This window comes from Zea mays, chromosome 7 (genome assembly GCF_902167145.1).
Source record: "Zea mays cultivar B73 chromosome 7, Zm-B73-REFERENCE-NAM-5.0, whole genome shotgun sequence".
NCBI classification, from domain to species: domain Eukaryota; kingdom Viridiplantae; phylum Streptophyta; class Magnoliopsida; order Poales; family Poaceae; genus Zea; species Zea mays.
The window spans coordinates 159,673,346-159,696,690 of record NC_050102.1 but is presented as its reverse complement, the minus strand read 5'-3'; the positions used below and the strand labels follow the sequence as shown (position 1 = coordinate 159,696,690).

Sequence of the window (23,345 nt, the reverse complement as noted above, 5' to 3'; positions counted from 1 at the left end):
GTCCACGAGACCACGAGTGTCCTCACACTGCCACCAGTACCGCCACCAACCTTGTCCTTGTGCGTTCCTTGTAGCCATCTCCGACTCCGCGCCTCCGCTGCCTCCCGAAAGCATTGCCAGTTCCTCCGCACAACATGACGCGCATCCACCGCCTCCGCCCCCTCTTCCTCTTCGTTCTCTTGGCGTCGCTGCAATGCGGTAATGCCGCCAAAACCCTAGCCGGGCTCTCCGCCGCCACTGTGGCGTCCACACTCGAGTCTCCACTGGACCAGTCCTCGCTCTTGTTTCACTCACTACACGGTCTGTCACTTGATCCGATTGCAGGTGCGGCGACGGCGGCGGCTGGATACGGAGGTGGCGCCGAGGGGTTCTGCTCGGCGGAGCCGTCCAGCAAGTGCTCCGGGGATCAGCCGCTCTACTGGAAGGTCACCCATCCCACCCTCGCGCCCGCGCACCTCCAAGGTGCGTAATCGAGGTCCGAGGACCAGCCTTGAGTCACTCGTTTTGGAGTGACCAGTGGTGTGGATATTTGATCTGCGTGGAGCTTGGAGTGAGCTTCATAAATTGAAATCCAAGGTTTATAGGTCATTCACAACTGCAGCCTTGCAATCAGTGGCATAGGGAAAAAATTAGGGCATGGCAAAATTGATAACATAGATTAGCAATATATAATGAAGTGATTGTTAAGTATAAATTTAAAATAAAAAATTCAAGATAAATAGAAAGATACAAGTAATTTGAATACATACACTGAGCGACAATGAAGCTTCAGTTGCAACGAACTAGCCTGTTGCACTTGCTTTTCTAAAATGGTCTTTAATCTTCTAATTAAGATCAACTCTTTTGGATATCTCTCATTCAATGTAGCACACTGTTAAGTCATTAAGACAAATATGGAACAATCAATTGATGATGGATAAATTGAATAAACAACAATGGAAGAAGAGTTTGAGATGATCGTGGCTATGTTGTGTGGTCGACGATTGAATCAGGGCAGACCAACAGAGAATTGTTGTGATTATCAATTTGCCTGATCGTCGTTGGCACCACTTGCGTTTTGCGATCGGAAACACAAGTGTACATAATGCGACAGGGAATATATCTAAACTGATATCACATGGTGCTCTGCCCCTGCTTACAATAACCATGGTGTTTCTTGGACTTATATCACATCTGCTACACCTTTAAAGCGTGAATATCTTCGTGCGTCGTCCCCTCTCCCCATGCGCGCCCAAAATTCCCCGTTTCCTGCGCTCCCCGCGCAAAATTCGCATACGACGTCAAAAGATGGGGGTGGGGGGATTCGAACCCTGGCTATGGGGAACGAAGCTGAGCACCTCCACCACTGCAGCTTATGTCTGTTTGTGTCATATGAAGTATGGATAACTAACTAGTCCTAGTTTATATGGTAATAACATGGTTGTAACTGGCATCCAATTGGTGGTCTTATACTATATACTTTAAGTTTTTTTTCTTTCCATGCAGATGAAATGAGTTGGCTCAAATATGCTAACGTCTACATGAGAACCCAAGGGTTCTTAGGAGCTCAAATAATTTAATGGGCTAAGAAGAGGGTTAGACTCTATGATTCGACCTAGTCGACTTGAATGCCAAGGAGCCCAGTCAGGTGGCTAGGGTTGCTGGATCCGCCAGCGCCAGCGTTCTAGAAATGCCAGTTCTCATCTTCCATTGTTATAACCTATAAATAGATTAATTAGTGATATGAAAATATTTGGCATTACCTGCCTCTTGCTAAGCAGTCATAATAATCAGATATCTTTTTCTAATAATTCTGTAATCTGCATATCTGACCGAAAGCTTGTTTGCTTATCTACATTTGTGCTTCAGTGTTTATGTCTTATAAGCTAAGTCTTGTTGTTTCCACAAATATTGGTGCTCCTAATTCCTATTATCATTATTCCGTCTGATGATGATCCTTTTTTTGGAACTCTAGATTTACCTGGCTTCACACGTAGTGTTTTCAAAAGGGATCATGCTTTAATAACACCAGAGAGTCATGTATTCAGTCCTTTGCCTGATTGGTACGACTTCCTTTCATTTACAAATTTTTATTCCTTTCTAAAGCTATGCTAATGCCTAACGTCATGCATGTTACATTTACCCTCTGTTTAGGATCAATACAGTAGGAGCATATTTGATCAGTCCAGCTATTGGTGCACACTTCATTATGTATCTAGCAAACATGCAAGGTATGTTGTTTGTCCCATTTGCAAAACCATAGATAGAAATATAAACAGTTATATTTGCATGTTTTCTTATGTATTCCTTTTTGGGGACTTATATGACAAGACCTGGTAGTAATATTTTCTAGTTCGTAGTCATGTTGCACATAGTTCGATATGATTTGATCTCATTATTATTCAACAAGTTTTCATTGCGCTCATATATGATTTTCTGCTTCTATAAAGCTAGATTTTTGTTTCCTACCACATCATTGAAGTGGCTAGGAATAAATTAAAACATGTGGTTCTATTTCTTTAGATTAGTATGTGTTATTTTTAATTATTACTGAAACGAGTAGTTGTTGGATAATTACATATTTTGAAGTATTGTTTGTGGGGTGCAGATGGTTCAAAATCAGCCCTACCACCGAAAGATGTTGAAAGGTTGGTCCCTTAACTAACTAGTTAGAACAACAATAATTGTTAGGATTATTGTATAGTCTACACTAGCACCACAAGTGTAACACTTGTACATGGTTATATATATGAAAGCCACCCCCAATAGGTTTGTGGTTATTTGCCCAATACCTTTCTACATAGTATCAAAGACTTGGGCCTAGGTATTGTCCCACCCACCCAAACACTAGTGCCACCTACCCTTGGGTTGTGCCCGCTTCATCTCGTCGCCGACATGTCTCGGCTGCGGCGCTCCTTCTGTTGCCACACTGTCCAACTACTCAGACTGCTCCCACATCATTCAACTACTCAGAATGCTTCTCTCCTAACCCTCCTCTGAACCCTAGTCACGTCGTCGACATCTTCCCATCCCCTAGCAAGACGACAGAGTCGACCTCTAGCACCCTCTCCAATTCCTCCTCTAGATCGGATTTCGCACTGACATTCAACATCCCCCCATATGCCGTCAAGTCCCACTGCCGATCATCCTCAAGTCGAAGCACCCTAACTTCACCTGATGGTCGGCCTTCTTCTTCTCCTTGTGCGGCAAATTCGACCTTGCCCGCATGGTGATGGCACGACGACATCGTATCCCAATGACTCGTCGTGGGCGACCACTCATTCATGCGTCCACAATTGTCTCCTTAGCTCGGTAGCTCCGTTGTCGCCGACCGATTAGATCGCGTGCCGACTTTGGACAACGATCACGGGTCTCTTCTAGGCAAACAAGGTCCCCGCACCGTCTTCCTTAGTCACAAGTTATACTCCATGAGACCATGACTTAGGGTAACCTCTCCATCGATGAGTACCGAGGAAGATGATGGCTACCACCGATGCACTTCGTGATGTCGGCCACACCATCCTCGACTCGCAGCTCGTCCTCAATCTACTGCGCAGCCTCAACATTTGCTTCTCCAGCACCGCTGACAACATCATCAACTCTGATTTGTTGCCTGACTTTGCCACCGCTCATGAGAAACTAGTTCTCAAGGAACTCTATCTTGCCAATGAGGGCAAGGTCATGTCCTAGGCAACCTGCTACGTGCCGGCGACGATTCCCGCAATAATAGGAAGGACCACGACAACAACGGCATTGGTTAGTTCTAGGGAAGTGGTCGCTGCTCCCCTCGACTCGTTGGACCTTGTATCTGCTTCACCCCTTGAGGCGACCAATAGCCACAACGACGTCCCTTGGTGTTGCAACCCACGTAGGGTGTTGCAGATGTCCTCGGTGTGCTTGGTGCCTACTCGTCGGTACAAGACCGCCTTTGCGCCTTCTCAATTATTCAATGTCACCGCCCCTCTGCTTGCTGCTCCCTAGCAGGGCAACATCTGTTGGAATCGGGCTGGCCTCATCGCCGCCCTAAATTCGATGGCACTCCAGGGTTCCAACCCTTGGGTCCTCGACACCAGCGCCACTACACACATGTCATCATCGGATGGTATACTTCTTTCCTGCTTACCTCACTTCGATTTCTACATTATGGTCGCAATGGTAACACCAATTCCATTTCCTATCGTGACACCTCCATCTTGTTGACTTCCAATACTACATTCTGCCTTAATAATTTTCTCTTTTTGCAGCCTCGCTGATCTCTCATGTTGGAAATGACACTAATACCTTATTCTGGACAAGCAAATGGCTTAATGGTTGCTCCACCAGAGAGCTTGCTCCAGAAGTGGTGCCCAAGGTTTATAAAAGAGCTCTTACCACTATGACAGTGGCCTAGGCCCTGGTGAACAGGCAATGGATAGATAATATCAAGACCTGTGGGGGACAGATATCCCCCGGGTCCACTAGAAGGCAAGAAGGCCTCGTGCGGGGCTTTGGGCTAGTTACCTCGCAAGGCCATCCCTTCGTGGGCCGGGTCAGAACTACTGGTGGAGTGGGCCGACCCGAGAAAGAAGCAGACTCAGGCCCAGGCAACTCGTCAGACTCGTGCGCTATCCGTAGCGTCGACCCGACTTTCCCGCGTACGGCGCCCTTGAATATCGGGGCGGATTAGGGATAAGTCAGCAAGATTGTAGGAAGATCAGTTCAGTCGGTTCACTATTATTTAGGATACACATAATCCTCATATACGCATGTAGTGCCCCACGGTCGAGTATATAAGGCCTAGGGGGTACCCCATCATTTCCATCGACCATCTACCTATCTCACTAGCTTTTCTCCATTCAGGAGACTTCACTTGTAACCCACCACATAAAGATCCATACCAGTAAGTAGGGTATTACGCCTCTCCAAGCGGCTCGAACCTGTAGAAAATTGCCTGTCCTTCTCTCGTGCATCTAGCACGAACCATTGAGTTACAGTCGACAACATTGTCCTACCCAAAAGCACCGCGAGGGGTAACCCTGGGTGTGCGGTCGGGCTCCAAACACCGACAAGACCCCCCTATCTCTGATTGGAATTCAACAATATCTTCTCTTATGGGATGCTCTAGGAGAGGTGCATCTTTCTCAGGATCTTGACCTCCATGTATGGAGGCATGAAGCCTCGGGGCTATTTTCTTCTAAATCCTGTTACAATGTCTTATTTCTTGGCTCTACTATTTTTGAGCCTTGGAAGAGATTATGGAAGACCCGGGCCCCTCCAAAATGCAAGTTCTTCCTTTGGCTGGTGTCAGTGTTTTGACTCGAGGGTCCTAACCAACTAGTGTATTTGTGCTACGTGCCCTGGTCCAGATGGGTGATGCAAGAAGACACAAGATTTATCCTAGTTCGGGCAATAGAAGGCCCTACTTCCAGCGAGGGGGATGAGACTTATATTATTTTGCACCTAGGTGCTCGTAGTAGGGGGTACAAGCTGGTCGAGAGAGGGAGTGGATCCCAAGTCTCTGTGAGTGATTGAGGCTAGTGCCAATATCGAAAGTGGAGGGCAAACGATGAAGTGTTGTCCTCTCTCCCTTGGGGACCCTGGACTCCGCCTTTTATAGCCGCAAGGAGGGAGCCCAGGAGTACAAGAGTTGTCGTAGTGTTGGGAGGGGGTGAACCCGAGCCCCTGTAGCAGTATGGCAGCCGGGATGGCCCCTATCCTGGCTGTTGCCTTTGATCAGGAGTAGGATGTCTGGTTCCTGTATCCCGTATTTTGACCAAGCAGGGATGGCCAGGGTCGAGCGCTCGGATGCGTACCCGAGCCCATCTTATGGACGAGACGTCTGAGCCATAGTGGTTGAAATAGCGATCAATATGGTGAAAAGTGCATGGTAATTAGGCCCGTGTGTCATGCGGAATGGTGTAAAGCAGACTTGACACCAACCTTATGGTTTCTGTAGCCATCCCGTTGTCAGCGGTTTTTGTGGAAGGGTTGATGACGTCGGGTGTTCTTCTGTTGATGTTGTTGGTCGAGGCCATGCTCAGGCGAGACAAAGACTTCTCCCGAGGCCGAGGTCGGGTCCGTGCATGGGCACACAGTCATGCTGGGAGTGGCTAGAACAGTAGTCGGAGTGGTCTCCTGCGGGATTCGCGGGGAGTTGGTGGCATTTAATGCGCCACTACTAGGGCAGTTGGCCGAGACTGAGCTCGGGCGAGACGAGGTTTACTCTCGAGGCCGAGGCCAAGGTCGATCTCAAGCGAGGCAGAGTTTCCTCCCGAGGCTAAGGCTATGCCTAGTCATCGTGTGTCCTGTCCGGAGTTGTTGAAAATAGTAATCAGAGCGGGGGAACAGTGTCTGGTATTCCCGGGCGTGCGTCATCGTGGGCGATGAAAGTAGATTTGACTGTGGTCCCATCCTCCTTTGTTGACTGCAACGTCATTGGCGGAGCAGGTGTTCGTACCAGTCACATTTAATGCGCACGTTTTGTGGTTCTTGAGAACTTTGGCCGAGGCCAGACTCGAGGCTGGGCCTTCGCCCGAGATGCCCTCGTGCGAGGCGGGTTTTCACTTCTCGTCAAAGGGGGCCCCTCGGGTGAGTCGAGGATCCATGCGGGCACAACCTTTGCCCTAGGATGGGCTCAGACGAGGCGTAATTTTGGGTAGCCGGTAAGCGGGGTCTCCGGTGAATTGTGATTCGACCCTGCGTGACCTCGGGAAGCGCGTTTTTTGCCTTATGATTCCCTGGTACTCGGGTGTTGGGTATGCTTAGGGGCATAATCTGGGTACCCCTAATTTTGATACCTGACAACTGGCAATTAGGAACAAATGTTAGACAACTGATAGGTTGGAAAAGAGGGGGATGCCTCACCCGGATGTTTGCCCCATGTGTGATCAAGCCCAGGAGACAAGTCAACACCTCATTACCGCTTGCATCTTTGCTCGACAATTTTGGCACAAAATTCTTGCTGCTTTTGGCTTGAGACACCTCACTCCTACAATTGACGAGGAGTCTTTTGCAGAATTGTGGAGAAGGGTGAGCCTCATGGTTTCCAAGACCGGGAAAAAGGGGCTTAACTCTTTGATCATCCTGGGAGCTTGGTATCTATGGATCCAGAGAAACAGAGCATTGTTTGATGGGGAGTCCCCCCTCATTATCTAGAATTTTTAGAAGGTTCCTGGATGAGTGTATTAGCTGGACTATGAAAAGAGCTGAAGAGCTAAAGAGCCTAAGCTTAGTTGTAGCTCTTAGCGAGGTCGGGTCAAGTTTTGGTTTTGGTTTGTAATGTCCTACGGGTGTGTGTAAGATCCTTGGGGAACTAGCTCAACAAGATACACCCTTTTGTAAGGCTTTTCTTCCTCTCTTTTATATAAGATGCACAGTTCTCCTGCACGTTCGATAAAAAATAATTTTCTCTTTGCTCTTTCTCTTGTGTGAAAGCTTCTTTTTGTTCGGTAGTTCACTCGTGACAATTCTCGTTCTATTGGGTTTTAAGCTATGGGTTTTTCTGTTAAGGACTAGCAGACGGGGCGTGTGATTCTTTGTTGCAAATTGCAATGGTTGCAAGGACATCTACACCATCTTTTCATCGCCATCCTATAGTTGCAACCTTGCCGTCCACTATGGCACCATGGCCTTGGCCATTTCGGTCCTTCTACCCTCGCAACAATCAAGGACATGCCAGTCATCTCTTATAATAAGCAATGTCATGCCTGCCAACTTGGCAAGCACACAACACAACTTCCCTTCAACAGTTTTACCTCCATTACTACTGCTCCCTTTGAGGTGATTCATTGTGATGTATGGACATCTCCAGTACTCAATAAAGGTTTAAATATTATCTCATGTTGCTTGATGATTACACTCATTTGTGTTGGCCCTTCCATTTATGCCACAAATCTGATGTACATTGCCATATTGTTGAGTTTATTGCTTATGCTCATACGCATCGCCACACCAAATTCTTTTCAGGTTGGCAATGGCACTGAGTTTGTCAACCATGCCACCACCACATTCCTCTCTAACCATGACATTGTTTTGCGTCTTTTGTGCCCACACATCTCTCAACAAAATGGTAAAGTTGAACCCATTCTCCACACCATCAAGGCATTAACAACTCCGTCCGTACCTTGATGCTCCATGTGTCCATGCCACCACCATATTGGGTCAAAGCCCTGGTCGTTGCCACCTTCGTCTCGTCAATTGTTCCTCTACCTCCATCCACCACTCCATTTCTTATCACATCCTGCATAAGAAGCTCTCGGGTTACTCCTCTCCGTATGTTCGATTGCCTCTGCTATCCAAATCTCTGTGCCACGACACCCCACAAACTTTCCCCTCGTTTGACAACGTGTGTGTTCCTTAGCTATCTCTTCTCTTACAAAGGGTATCACTGCTTGGACCGTCTTATGCCAATGTTGTCACGGGCAAGTGGTTGTTCTAACACAAGTTCCACTCTGACGGCTCCCTAGCCCGACATAAGGCGTGTTGTGTCGCCTGCGACCTCTCATAGCAAGCCGGCATCGAGTGCGACGAGATGTTCAACTCGATTATCAAAATAGCCTTGATTTGCACTGTTCTCTGCATCGTTGCCTCGCGTGCGTGGCCATTCATAAGCTTGATGGCAGGAATGCATTCATCCATGGCCACCTTGAGGAGATCGTCTACTGCCATCAACTGTCTGGCTTCATGGGCTCGCCACACCCTACTACATTCACCTCCTTCAGAAGTCCTTGTATAGGCTCTAGGCTCCTTAGACATGGAACTATCGCATCGCCAAGTACATCTGTACCATCGACTTCATTGCGTCCATGTTTGACGCTTCTCTTTGTCTACAAAGGTAGAGATCGTGTTACCTACATGCTCCTCTACGTCAACATCGTCCTCAGAGTCGTCCTAACTCGGAGTTTGCCATGACAGATCTCGACGACCTACACCACTTCCTTGGCATCTCTGTGACAATGCAACATCCCTAGTCTGTTCTTATCGAAACATATGTGTGCCATCGACCTCCTCCAGCATGCTGGCATGTCGGAATGCCACCCTACCGCCACGCTTGTGGATGCGTGGACCAAGTTGTCTGACACCACCGACGCACCAATTGTCGACCCCTCTGAGAATCAAAGCCTTGGTGCGCTCAAGTACCTTACTCTGACGCGGCCTGACTTGGCCTATGCCGATCAGTAGGTCTGCTTATTTATGCACGGTTTGCGTGAACCTCACTTCGCACTGGTCAAGTGCGTCATGCGATACGTCTCTCTCCATGGGTATTCACCTCGCCACTGGCTCCGTCAACTTCACCGCATACTCCGATGTCGACTGGGGCTGTTTCAACACACGTCGCTCCACCTTCAGCTTTTGTGTCTTCCTTGGTGACAACCTGGTGTCTTGGGCTCTTGGCCCTCCCAACGCCAGACCATGGTCTCTCTCTAGTGTTGAGATGGAATACCATGCCATGGCCCATGTAATGGTCGAATGCTGCTATTTGTGGCAACTCCTCTAGGAGCTGCACATCTCGGTTCCTTTGGCAATGATTGTCAACTGCAACAATGTCAGTGTTGTCTACATGACAGCCAACCCTGTCTACCAATATCACACAAAGCATATTGAAATCAACATTCATTTTGTTCGCGAGAAGGTTGCTCTGGGACAAGTCTGTGTTCTTTTGACTTCCGGACCAAGGGTCTCCATATACAATTGTTTTCTGACTTTCGGACAGTCTGTGCTTTTGTGATCCTACCGCTATGATTGCGGGTGGATATTAGGATTATTCTATAGTTTACACTAACTTGTATCACAATTGTATTTCTTGTACATGACTATATAAATGAAAGGCACCCTATTATGAATCCTAGTTCATAGGGGGATAAACAACGTCTGGAAGATAGTCGAGTGGAGTCGGCTTGGGGGGACTAGACTATTAGAGAGATCTGGGACTAATTCTTCTTCATTGATTGATTCCTCCTTGAGGTACCACCCATCTTTATACAGATAGGAAGACTTGGCCCCCAAGTAACTGACTCAATATTATCTAATCTAATCTCAAGCAACATCTAATCTCAAGTAACTAACTCAATCTTATCTAATCTAATCCCAAGTAACTAACTCAATCTTATCTAATCTAATCTTTATCCACTAATCCTAATCCTGAGCCTATCCCTATTGGCCTCCATGCTCTGGGCTGCCGCCCCATGACATCCCCCCACCCTTCAAAGACAGCTTGTCCTCGAGCTGTAATGGGGTGCATGGCAACAACCTTGCTGTCTAACTTGATATGCACGTGAAAGTGCAACCCTAACTGGAAGCCTTTTACATCTCGGCTTTAATTTATTTGCAAATAAAATAAAGATCCTAACATATGCCAAGGTTGGTCCCCCCTGGATCCCATGGGAACAACCTCGTCCAGGCTGCAAAGGTCAAGACGTGGCAGCTCACCAGTCCTACGACCGGAGCTGCTGCGAGTTCCAGTGGAGACAACGCCACCCAACCAGACATGTTCTTGTTGTCCACATGGCTATGGATCATGATGGTGAACTGGAGTGGAGGATCGGCCAACCCTGCTGAAGGCCTTGCCTCCCCATGTGTCGTGTGTTGTTCAACACGCAATATCGATGCAAGTCGCTATGCCAGGGAACGACGGACCACAACCTCCAGTTGCGTTGCCGCTTGTCATGCCTGACGCCGCGCCAGGAAGCCACGTGTCGTAACCTGAAGACGACAAGTCGCTGCCTGCAGCCGCGCTGCTGCTTGCCGTGCTTGACGCCGCACCAGAAAGCCGTGTGCCGCAGCCTGAAGACGGCAAGCCGTTGCCTGTAGCCGCGTTGCCGCCGCTGATCAGCGGTCAGACTCCACCTTTGCCGCGAGTAGATCACGGAGCTGGAGGATATCAGATCGGGCCTGGTCCAGATCTGCCCTGGCACCGAGCGGGTTTGAACGCAGGAGGGTCCAAATGCAAGTTCAGGAGTTCGGAGAAGCGGCGCCATGATGGAGTGCCCTCATCTTGTTGTATTTGGATGAACCACAGCTGGGCGACGTTGTCTTGGTTGTAGGAGGCCATCCACATGCGTTCCTCGTCGATGATGCACTGTTGATGGAAGTAGGACTCACATCGATTAAGGAACACCCATGGATCAGTTTTGCCATCATACTTTGGGAAGTCCAACTTCTGGAACCGCGGAGGTCGATCCTGGTGATGATCGTCGGTGTGCTGTCCCTTCCCGCCCAGGGCAGAGGACTCGGTTCGGCGGTCCTGCTGGAGTTCGGCGACCGAAAGCTTGAGGGATTCCACCGTTGCTGCAAGGGATTGGATGATGGTGACTAGGTTGGATGTGTTGGGTTGTTTGGGGGGGGGACTAGACTATTAGAGAGATCTGGGACTAATTCTTCTTCATTGATTGATTCCTCCTTAAGGAGGTACCGCCCATCTTTATATATATAGGAAGACTTGGCCCCCAAGTAACTAACTCAATCTTATCTAATCGAATCCCAAGTAACTAACTCAATCTAATCTAATCTTTATCCACTAATCCTAATCCTGAGTCTATCCCTATGGGCCTCCATGCTCTGGGCTGCCGCCCCATGACACACCCCCACTCCACAATGGGTGCATGGTGATTTCCCCAATACCTTTCTATAATAATGCATACATGTAACTACTGCCTTTTTAAGAGTGCAAGAAATGGATCACTCTAAACAACAAGTGCTGTGCACACCAAGTTAAATGTTTCATTCTGGCAGTATCCAGCTCTTAGTTTGGCTTGGAATTGTCACCATTCCCTTTTTATTGAGGTTTCCACTGCCCTTATTGTGAACGACTTTCTAGGTTTGTTTTTGTACTACAAGGGAGCATTTCATTGACTGTGGGGACTGGAACTATCCATTCTCTGCTGGTAAGGCTTTATCAGAGTGCTCTTTTTTTCCCTTCTTTCTAAATCTTTAATCAAAGTATGTATATCTATGACTCAATTCTCATACACACATCTCTAAGCATTGGGGTTCGAAAGCATACTACTTCCCTTACATGATGGATTCATGAGGCTATAAGGGCATAGTTTCTGGTTTGTTTATGCATAATTTTATGCTGCACAATGTTATAAGGATGAACCTATTCAGCTTTAGTGCAAAAGTTTTTTTTTTGCTTGCATCTTCTGTTTCTGGAAAATGTTACTTTAGTGTTTACGACCATTCACTATGTTACTTCATTTCAAATTATAAGATGTTTTGGTTTTTCTAGATACATATATTTTTGCTATGCATTTAGATATACATTATGTCTAGATACATAGTAGAAGCAATGTATCTAAAAAAGTCAAAATGTTTTATAATTTCAAACAGTCTCCATCATATATTCCTGAAGAACTTGTCCTTGTGGAGATCTCTACTATGTCATCTCCCACCTCTCGGCCTCCCGGCGGCAACCACACCCCTAACCCTGCACTTCCACTTAGCCCCTCGTCGGTTTCTATTCCAGGACCGGCGACCACCCACATTTCTCTCGCATGTCCCGCGCCGGGAGGCTTCCCCCGTCCTATCCCTGCAGTCCTGGGTGGCCGCTCTAAGCTCCAGAGATGGAGTGACACCTCCTCTTCTTCTGAAGGTTCCTGTCGGGAAGACCCTCGCAGGGACGTTGGCGCTGCTCCTTCTCCAACACCGGTGTCTTATCGTGCGGCAGTTCTTTCGGGGCGGGGTTGTGCTGACGTTCCTCGTTCGTCTGCCCGCCCATGCGTGGGGGCCCTTCCTTCGGCTACGCAGGATCGTCAAGGCGGGGAAGGATGGCAAGTGGTGGTGCATAGGCGTTCTCGGAAGGTTCAACGTTTGCCTCGGGGCGGTGTTCACGTGGACCTCCGGGGCAAATGCTACAACTGCCTTTCAACCTTCCACCGTGCTGCTAGGTGTCGGGGACCTTGCCGGTGCTTCAGGTGCCTCCGGCTCGGTCACCGGGCAGCTCGTTGCCCATCTCGGCCTGCTGGAGGTGCGCGCCCCTCGGTGTGGCAGCGCCTCCACGTTGCGGCGGGCGTTTCTGCGCGGGAAGTGCCTCGTCCTCCGGCGCTTCGGCGACAGGTTTGGAGAAGGCTCTCTCCACCGCCTCTGGAGGAGCTGCAGGGAGCGGCCATGCAGGAAGGTGATATTGCCACGCAGTTCAAGAAGAGGAAGAGGAGGAGGGGGAGAGGTGGATTGGGCAGCGTGCATGCTGTGCCTTCTTCTGGGTCTGAGGCAGTCGCAGGCCCTCGTCAGATGCTGTTGGACTCGAGTGCACCTGCTGGTGTTTTGCCTAAGCCTTCTTGCGTACTCGATTTTTCAGAGGATGTGGCCAGGATGGAAGTTGAGCTGCGGCGTGCTTTGTTCGTTACGATCGTCGGGACAAGGCCGAAGGTGCTGGGTAGGGAGGTCATTGAGGAGGTGGCGCGTTTTTTCCAGATTGCTGAAGATGACATGGTGATCCATCATTCCAAGCCGGAGGATTTCATCCTGTTCCTCCCTGATGAACGCACAGCCACCAGGGTCCTCAATGGAGGTCAAGTGTTTCGTGGACCTCGTTTCAGCTTGCAATTCAAGCGTTGGACGCGGTTTGCCCATGCCTCGGCCTCCGTTTTGCCGTGTCTGGTTGATGTGGAAGTACGTGGATTGCCGGCACATACTTGGAGTCGCTCCACAGTGGAGAGGCTGTTGGGGGATTCCTGTTTGGTTACGGAGGTGTTTTCGGAGGCCTTGTTGCAGAAGGATTTTTCCTCATTCTTGTTGAGGGCCTGGTGCCGTAATCCGGATGAACTTCAAAGGGCCATGGATCTCATTGTTGTGGAACCAAGTTTTGGCGGGCATGAACAGCGGTGTCTTTCTTACAGTGTGGAGGTGGTGGTTGTTCCGGTGGACAGGCCCGTGGGAGATTCCCCTCCTCCTTCCCCTCCTCCAGATGATGACGTGCTGGACAAGGGTGGTGATAGCCAACGGCAGTTTTCTTCATCTCGACGTTCACATTCACATTCAGATGATCTCAGGCGGGGCCCCATCCAGCGGAGGCTAGGTCCGCAACCTCCAAGGGGTGATGCTGGGGGGGGCGCTTCGGGAAACGTTCTGGCTGCTGCAGCCGCTGGCGCAGAGGAGGAAGATCTACAGGCTGTCTTGGGAACCGGAGGGGAAGATCTGCAGACAGTCTTGGGAACCGGAGGGGAGGAGTCTGTTCCGCTGGCTTGCCGTTTTCCGTCGGCAGTGGTGGGTGACTCGACACCCAAAGAGGTGCTGGGGGGGTGCGCTGGGCTGGTTAATTCAGTGTGTAATGGCTTCCAGCCTGGACTAGCTCTTCAACTTCCGTACCAGTTTCATGAGCCGCTGGTTACTGTTGGGCCAGTTTGCTCCAATGTTTCACAGTGCACCCTTGAAGAGGCGGAATCTCCTGTTGGGTCGCTGGGACTGGGTCTGACGCTTTCGCCCCTACGCATGTGCGATGGGCCGCTGAAAGCTAATATGCCAGTCTCGCCTCATCAAGTGGTTCAAGGCAACAATTTTGTCTCGGCTGGGAATACAGTTGATGGGTCGCTGGGTCTTGGTGAGCCGTTTTCGCCCCCTTGCATGATCAATGGGCCGCTGAAAGCGGATTTGCCAGGCTCGCCCCATGAAATGGTGGCTGGGAATGGTGAAGTCGGGCCGCTGAGTCTGTTCAGACTGGCCTCGCCTCAGTTTTCGGCAGCTGAGTCGCTGGGACCGTCTGGGACAGTCTCGCCCCGTCTTGATGCGCCGCCCGCTGTGGCAACCAAAGTAACAACCTTGAAAGTATACCGCAGACGGCAGAGTGATTGTCCACGAGTTTTGGCACCTTCAGTGGATCACCACATTGAATTAATTCCGGACCTGGGATCTGATGATGCCCCCATTCAGTCCTTTGTGGCTTCCGTTACAGAGAAGGTGGAGTGTCTGCTGCCTCCGCCGGTGCCACAGAGACGACAGTCGGCTAGGCTGATGCCTCCTGATTTTATTCCCCGACGCAGTTGTCGCTTGGCAAAACAAAAAAAGTTCAACACTTCCGGAAGGCAGATTCAAGTGGACATCATGAAAAGGCTGAAAATTGTGTCGGATCAGCAGGCTCTTGGCTGGGAAACCCTGGAAGAATATGGAAGATTGTTCAGCAGTAGACCTTCGGATTCTCACATAAAGGCGCTGGCTGCTTTGTTCGGGTGGACTGTCCCGGATGACCCAGCTCCGGATGCTGAATTGCCCGCTATATCTGGGTTTTCTCCAGCTGATCTTGTGTAAGACAGTTTTTTGTTGGTTGTTGTTGTTCTTTAGTTTTATGGATCCTTCGAAAATTCTATTTTGGAACGTTAGGGGACTCAATCAGAAAGCTAGGAGAGATGTGGTGCGCACCATGATAAATGATACTAGACCAGACATTGTTTGTTTGCAAGAAACAAAGAAAGTCTCCATCTCCCGCTTTATGCTTCTATCCTTATTAGGCAATGAATTTGATGAATCATTGGTTCTGTCTGCGGCTGGTACTTGTGGTGGTATCCTGTTGGCTTGGAAGAGCTCTGTGTGCAAGGTTTTTCAGACAAGGATTGACAATTTTTCAGTTTCAGCGCAATTTCAGCAAGAAGGGAGATCAGCGTGGTGGCTCACTGGGGTTTACGGCCCCCAGTCAGATGATCTCAAAATACAATTTCTGCAGGAACTTCAGCTGATCCGTTCTGCATGCATTGGCCCTTGGATGATTGGCGGTGATTTCAATCTTATATATCAGGCAGGTGATAAGAACAATGATAATCTGAACAGGGCAATGATGGGAAGGTTTAGGCGGCTGCTTAATGATCTGCAATTAAAGGAGTTACCTCTGTTGGGTAGAAAATATACTTGGTCAAATGATCGGGCTAACCCTACTCTTGTTCGCCTGGATCGGGTCTTCTGTACAACAGACTGGGATGATGATTTCCCTAATTGTGTTCTTCAAAGCTCTGCCTCTTTAATTTCAGATCACTGCCCTCTTTTATTGGGTCTGAATGAGCTCACCCAAGGAAAAAGGAGATTCCATTTTGAGAGTTTTTGGACCAGATTGGAGGGTTTCTTGGAGGTTGTTGAGTGCTCTTGGTCCCAGCCTGTGGGTGCAGTTTGTCCCCTGCAGATTTTCGCTGCCAAGCTGCAGAGATTATCTAAGCAATTGCAGGCCTGGAGTCATAGAAAAGTGGGCAATATTAATCAGCAACTCCTTATGGCCAAAGAAATTCTTCACAGGCTCGAAATTGAGAGGGATTCTAGAAGTCTGTCCCCCGCTGAAGAATGGTTTCGTCGTAAATTAAAACATCATATTTTGGCATTGGCATCCTTGGAGAGAACTGTAGCCCGTCTGAGGAGTGGTTTACTGTGGCTGAAAGAGGGTGACGCCAATACCTCATATTTTCATCAACACGCCAGGTATAAGAAGAGAAAAAACTTCATTGGGAAGTTGAAGGTCGGGGACAGATTATTGTTCGAGCAGGAAGATAAAAAAGAGGCAGTGTGGGATTTCTATAATCATCTTCTTGGGACAGTTCATTGCAGGGACTCTACTCTAAATCTAGATGCCTTCCATAGGCCGGCCTTGAATTTACTTGATCTAGATCATAATTTCAGTGAGGAGGAGGTCTGGAATACTATCAAGTCACTGCCATCTGACAAAGCCCCTAGGCCTGATGGCTATACTGGGAGATTCTATAAAAAGGCTTGGCCAGTTATTAAAGGTGATCTTATGACAGCTATTAACAGATTGCTTCATGGGGATATTTCTAATTTGCATCTCCTTAATTCAGCTTATGTGACCTTACTACCTAAAAAGAAGGAGGCTTTGGAAGTTAAAGATTTCAGGCCAATAAGTCTGATTCACAGTTTTGCAAAAATTATAACTAAGCTGTTGGCCACCAGACTTGCACCAAGGCTTCCTGTGCTGGTGTCAAAAAATCAAAGTGCGTTTGTGAAGGGGAGAAGCATCCATGAGAATTTTATTTCAGTTCAGCAGACTGCAAGGGCTATTCATAGGCAAAAGGTGCCCCGTATCCTGCTGAAATTGGATATTGGAAAAGCTTTTGATTCGGTTTCCTGGTCCTTCTTGTTTGAAATTTTCAGGCATTTGGGTTTTGGTCCTGTTTGGTGCAGCATCATTTCCAAATTGTTGTACTCTTCTTCAACAAGAGTACTTGTGAATGGGGAACCTGGGAAGATTATCAAGCATCATAGAGGGCTTAGACAGGGGGACCCCTTGTCCCCTATGCTTTTCATCCTAGTGATGGATACCTTGGATTCACTTATTTTAAAGGCACAGGAAAGGGGTCTGTTGCTGCCTGTATTAAGACATGGAAAGGGTCAACGGATTTCCCTGTATGCTGATGATGTTGTACTTTTCCTACAGCCTAGCAGAAAAGAGATCACACTGATCAAGGAGGTTCTAAGGATTTTTGGGGAGGCCTCTGGTCTTAAAACCAATGTCAGTAAATGCAGCATGACTCCTATCCAATGTAATGATCTATGTGTTGATGAGGCACAATCCTTATTCCCTTGCAACATTGTTGGATTTCCTTGCAAATATTTGGGGCTTCCTCTTTCTGTTAAGAAAATGCCTAGAAGTGCGTTTTTGGAAGTTATTGATAAAGTTGCTAATAAGCTGCCAGGCTGGAAGGCTCCTTTAATGAACCAAGCTGGAAGATTAACACTTGTCAGATCTGTCCTCACTGCCATCCCTATTTATCACCTTATTGCGATTCCCTGCCCTAAATGGGTGGTCAAGGCTATCGACAAAATCAGAAGGGGCTTTTTGTGGAAGGGCAGAAAAGATGTTAGAGGTGGTCATTGCCTTGTGGGGTGGAATAAGGTCTGTAAACCCCTAAGTATGGGGGGTTTGGGAATTCACAATCTTGAAATTCTTGGTTGGGCTTTGAATCTGAGGTGGCTGTGGCTCAAGAAAACTCAACCAGACAGGCCTTGGGCTGAGTTTGATGTGCAAGTCCATCCTAATGTTACTGCCATGTTCTCAGCCTCAGTTTGCTCCATAGTAGGGGATGGGGGTGGTACACTGTTTTGGACTGACCGCTGGTTGCATGGCCAATGTATCTCAGAAATTGCCCCTTCCCTGTTAAATAGAGTTCCAATTCGAGTGAGAAAAAGGAAAACAGTTCAGCAAGCTCTCAGGGACAACAGTTGGGTTGGTGACATCTCTGGCAGCTTACCGGCAGAAGTGATTGTTGATTTCTTAATAATTTGGGATTTAACTCAGGATATTCATTTGCAACCTGGAGTACCTGATGCTTTCCGTTGGCTTCCAGGTGCTTCAGGGGAGTACTCTGCTAAAACAGCCTACCAACGTTTTTTGGCTGGTTCTATGGAATTTGAGCCAGGTAAAAGGATATGGAAGAGTTGGGCGCCCCCTAAGTGCAAATTCTTCATTTGGCTTGCTTCCCTTAATAGATGCTGGACAGCGGACCGTCTAGCTCGTAGAGGTCTTGACCACCCGGTGAAATGCGTTCTATGTGATCAGCAGGAGGAGACAATCCAGCACATTTTGGTCTCTTGTGTCTTCTCCAGGAATTTATGGTGGCAGATCTTATGCAAAGTGGGGCTGCAGCTTGTGGCACCAGGGCTGGAGACATCAATTTTCCAGGATTGGTGGAGTATGGCTGAAGATCTTGTGCCATCTTTGCACAGGAAAGGGTTCAACACATTGGTTATTCTCGTGGCTTGGTGGATCTGGAAGCACAGAAATGCTTGTGTTTTTGATGGTGTCTCCCCAAATTCGAATGCAGTTCTGCAACAGATCCAGGAGGATGCCAGGCTTTGGGAGATGGCAGGTGCTAAGGCTCTGAGAAGGCTGTGGCCTTAATTTAGGGGCTTGGTTCACTTGTTTTTTTGTTCTTTCTTTTTCTTCCTTTTTCTCCTTTATTTTCTTTTGTATAGCTGTTGTTCTTGGTCTTCTTTAGACCTTCTCTCTACTTAATATAATGATGCGCAGTTCTCCTGCGTATTCGAGAAAAAAAAAAAATAATTTCAAACAAAGGGAGTACCAAGGAAGAGTATCCAACAATGTCCTCAGTTGATGTACAATTCTATAAGTAACTGTTTTTTTTTGCTCCTGGTTTGCCTTTTCTTTTTGGCATAGGATGTCGTAACTTACAACATCATGTAATTAGTCCTACATATGTTTTAGATGCCGAAGTCCATGACCTAAGGGGTTGTTTGAGTCGCCTAGACTCTTATTCTTGTTCTTAATATAATGATATGTAGCTCTCCTGCATGTTTGAGAAAAGAGATGTGGAAATCCAAGGCTGATGCAAACTATCAGTTTTTTAAGAGATACCTATGAGATTGTAAATATTCAAATTCATAGCTTTCTTAAATTTGTGTTCTCGTGCTTTAATTTTTTTTACAATATTGATTATTTCTAGAACTTGAAGGGCAGGCTTGGTGCAATGGTGAGAGCTGTATCACTAAGTCACTAGCTTGCGGGTTCGAAGAAGCCTCTCCGCATTTGCGGGGAGGGGGGGTGGCAGTACTTGCCTTGGTATATCCCATCTCCAGACACCACTCATGTGGGAGCATCTGGCACTGGGTTTGCCCCCCTTTGATTATTTCTGGAACTTATTCCTTTCCTTGTTACCCACTCTGCATAAGTTCTGCTGATTCTGCACTGATGTGGCTTAGTAAATAAGTGCAGGTGGATTCTTATGGATATCTTCCTGCAAACACAAAGCATTCTATGATCTCAGATGAACCAACCACTCTTGTAATATTTGAGAGGAGGTACAATTTCATGGAGCTGCTACAGTTTTGCTGATGTATAACTGTAGAAATTTGATTGCTTGTTACCACTTCTATTTATATAACTGCTGAAATCCTCTTGTTCATCTGTCTAATTACTTCATCAATTGCTGGTTCAGTCACCTGTGTTGGACACTTAGGCTGGTGTGAGATCATGGTTGTTGTAACCTAGGTTGTGGTACGAATGTAACTATGTTGGGCTGGTAGGAGCAGGCATTGCCTCTCCTCTGTTCTTTTTTTCTTTAATGGAATGATATGCAGCTCTCCTACATTGTTTGAGAAAAAAAATGTACTGAAATCTTCAAGATTTGGATTAAGTTTGTTATAGAAATGATTGGACTTTAGGAGAACTAATAAAAATCTAAAGCATATGCTGTCTGTTGCTCTTCTCTTCGGTTAGGAGTGTTATATTTGTTTAACTAAGATGCAGAAACTTTTCAGTTAGCACTTCAGTTTTTTTTAATAAAACTAATTACACGGAAGACCTTTCTCAATTCTATTCCCTTAGGTACAATGCCATTGAGGATTCCCATCCTGATCTAATTGTGGGTTCAACAGATAAGCAACCCCTTCTCGAAACCCCGGGAGAGGTACAATAGCGTTATATCTGTGATCATCATCTACTCTATGCACCCAAAATACTTGGACTTCCTACCACTTAGGAGGCTCGTTTTTCATACCATGCACATCAAGTGGCATAATCAAATTTGTTTCCTTTTCTTTTAGAATCAGGGTATTCAAACACATTTACTGCTGCTTTCACTTTTTTTTAAAAAGTAATGGCTGCTTTCACTGACAGCTTACAATCTTGTCTCGCTCTGACCATGTTAGTTATTTTAGCTGTCATAATCGCAAGTCCTCAGTGCTGATGTAATTTGTTGTATCTTGTTTCTTAAATAGGTATTTCAACTAAGGAAGCTGCTACCGACTTCTCTGTCCTATGACTTTAATATCCATGTGCGTTTGGTCACTTTATGCTCATTATTTACTCAATGTATCCCACATTATTATGCTTAAGACAGGCACATGACATGCAGCAACTCAAGCATTTTTTTTAAACTCTTAGCTGTATATAAATTACTCAATTTCATCTGTAAACAAGATAAGAAGATTTCCATATCAGGGAGTGGTGTTGAACAAAAATGTCCTTTGTAATGCACCTGGTAGTTGGGTAGTGATGATACTGATTGCTGAGTTAAACATGTTATTTGGAAGGGCCTGAAAGTTTGTTGCCCTTTTCTTTTAGCTCATATGACGAGCATTATATAATATTTTTCTCTCATATGCAGATAATGGACTTTCAACCAGGCGAATATCTCAATGTAAAGGTTTGTAGAATTCGAGGTGTTTGGGCTATTAACTACTGGTGTAGTGGTGTTGCCGCATTGTGGCACTATCCGATACATCTGTTCCTGAAGCTTCTTTTATTTCTACCAGGAGGTTCATTATAATCAACATGGACTTCTTCTTTTAGAGGGGCAAGGAATATACCGACTGGGAGAGAGTTGGTAAGGAATTAGTTTGAAATCCTCCTTTTGTTTTAGTTTTATTTTCTTCATGTTAAGTTTTTAACCTTGTGCAATCTTGGAATAGCAGCCTATGTTTTGTATAGAAAAATATTCCGTATAATATTATGTGTATCACAGTGATATAACTTCTAGAAGACATGAGGTACAGAGATTACCTACCCATTTACCTCATTAAACATAAAATGATATGTGTGTTTCATATGCAAAATTATGTGTATGCAATTATGCATATAGCTTTTTAGTGTATTCTTTGCTATGATTTACTAATTATATGGACAAACTGCACGTGTTCCTTTTTTTCCCTTTTGAAGTTAACTTTTGTTTACATATTATATTCGATCCCAATAAATTCTGAAGACCACTTCTTGACTACGCAGGTATCCCGTGCAAGCTGGGGATACCATTTGGATGGCACCGTTTGTTCCTCAGTGGTAAGTGTTGTGTATGTCACCGTCGTGTTTGACATCTACTGACTTGGTTGTTTCTAGCTAGCTCACCCCTGTTGTCATAAACCGTAATGTTCCAGGTATGCTGCCCTTGGTAAGACCAGGACGAGATACTTGCTGTACAAAGATGTCAATAGGAATCCATTGATATGATCAAGAAACCAGAACAAGGAGGGAATAAATCAAATGTCGAGCTGTGCCAGGTATAAAGAATTTCAATGGGAGATGATCACAGGAATGAGAAAAGGAGATCTTATTGTATGCTGAAAAATCTTGAAACCAAAAATAACGTGGGAAGTTGAATGTGTACTTGTGATGTCCATAACTGTCAATCTTTGGTGACTAGTGCGACTGGAATTGTGATGTAACGTATTCTGGACAGCAGATGCCAAGTTGGATATGCTGTGACATTTGTGAATGGCTAATCCCATGAATTTAGGTGATGTTTGGTTTAGAAATGATAATGCATATGTAAACGGTATGAGATCCAGGGGCAATGATTACAGGACAAACAGTTTTCCATTTTGTTCGGTTCCACCGTAGATAGTGTTCAGGTACGTGTACCGCTCACCGTTCGGGCTTGTTCGGTTAGAGTTAGATTGAAGGAGGTTAAAGTTCTATTTGGAAGAGCTTCGCTTTAATAATTTTAGTTTCGATTTTCTAGCTTTATCATAAAACTTCATCAAATTATTGAGGTGGGTTATAGGACTGTTTGACTTACACATGGACTCGAGCTTCTATAATACCGTAACACCTTGAATTTGGAGTATAAAATTTCTTCTCTGATATCCACTAAATTTATGTGTTACCTCTCTTTTTCTCTCTCCCATTTCTTTTTCTCTTTCCTATAGTAGAGGGTGGTTATTTTATTTGGAAATGTAATTATACTCTAGTAGGCAAAACTCCATGGAAATATGAAATGTTGCATCATGCTGAATCATAAACTTTACTTTTGTTAGATGCATATGCTTGATGTGTTCTAATTTGAGTTTGTGGCATATTTAAATATGAGTCCGAAAGAGAAAATAAAAGGAAATAAAAACATAGTGGGTGTTTGAATGCACTAGAAATAATAGTTAGTTGGCTAAAAAATGTTAGTGGAATTAGCTAGCTAACAAATAACTAACTAACTATTAACTAATTTACCAAAAATAGCTAATAGTTAAACTATTAGCTAGGGTGTTTGGATGTCTCAACTAATTTTAGCCACTAACTATTAGCTCTATTGCATTCAAACACCCTAATAATCAGAAACAAAAGAAAAAGGAAAACAAGCCTCGAAACCCCTCCCCCTCGGCCCAATCAGCCCACTCCGCGCGCGCCCACTTCCCCTCCCATCTCTAGCTGGCAGCTGGGCTCGCTCTGTCAGTGTCACCCCACTTGCCCACGCACGCCCTCTCCCTCTGCCCCATGGGCCTCGCTTGTCGGCCGCATCGCGTGCGCAACCGCAGCGCCCCGGAGCCGCTCTGTGGACCCCGCTCGTCAGTGGGAGTGCGGGAGTTTAAACCCGCGTGGCCCCATCTGTCAGCCTCACCCTCGCCTTCCCCCTCCTACAAAATCACCCCCTCCGCCCGGTGCGCACGCACGCTGAGGAAGGCGGCCCACGCCTCCTCGCCCAACCACCGCTGCCCTGGCTCGGCGGCGTTGCGCC

The 23,345-nt window shown here is 46.6% G+C and overlaps 1 protein-coding gene across 1 annotated transcript; it reads left to right on the top strand.

Moving 5' to 3' along the window:
* The first annotated feature begins 103 nt into the window (after positions 1–103).
* On the top strand, positions 104–22,149 carry LOC100217019 (uncharacterized). The gene is made up of 13 exons (NM_001143394.1): positions 104–198; positions 325–462; positions 1,955–2,042; positions 2,134–2,210; positions 2,588–2,627; positions 11,774–11,840; positions 19,616–19,701; positions 20,228–20,309; positions 20,620–20,676; positions 21,009–21,047; positions 21,157–21,227; positions 21,626–21,679; positions 21,775–22,149. The coding sequence occupies exons 1-13, from the start codon at positions 135–137 to the stop codon at positions 21,845–21,847; spliced, it is 936 nt and encodes a 311-aa protein (NP_001136866.1). The 5' UTR covers positions 104–134; the 3' UTR covers positions 21,848–22,149.
* The last annotated feature ends 1,196 nt before the right edge of the window (positions 22,150–23,345 follow it).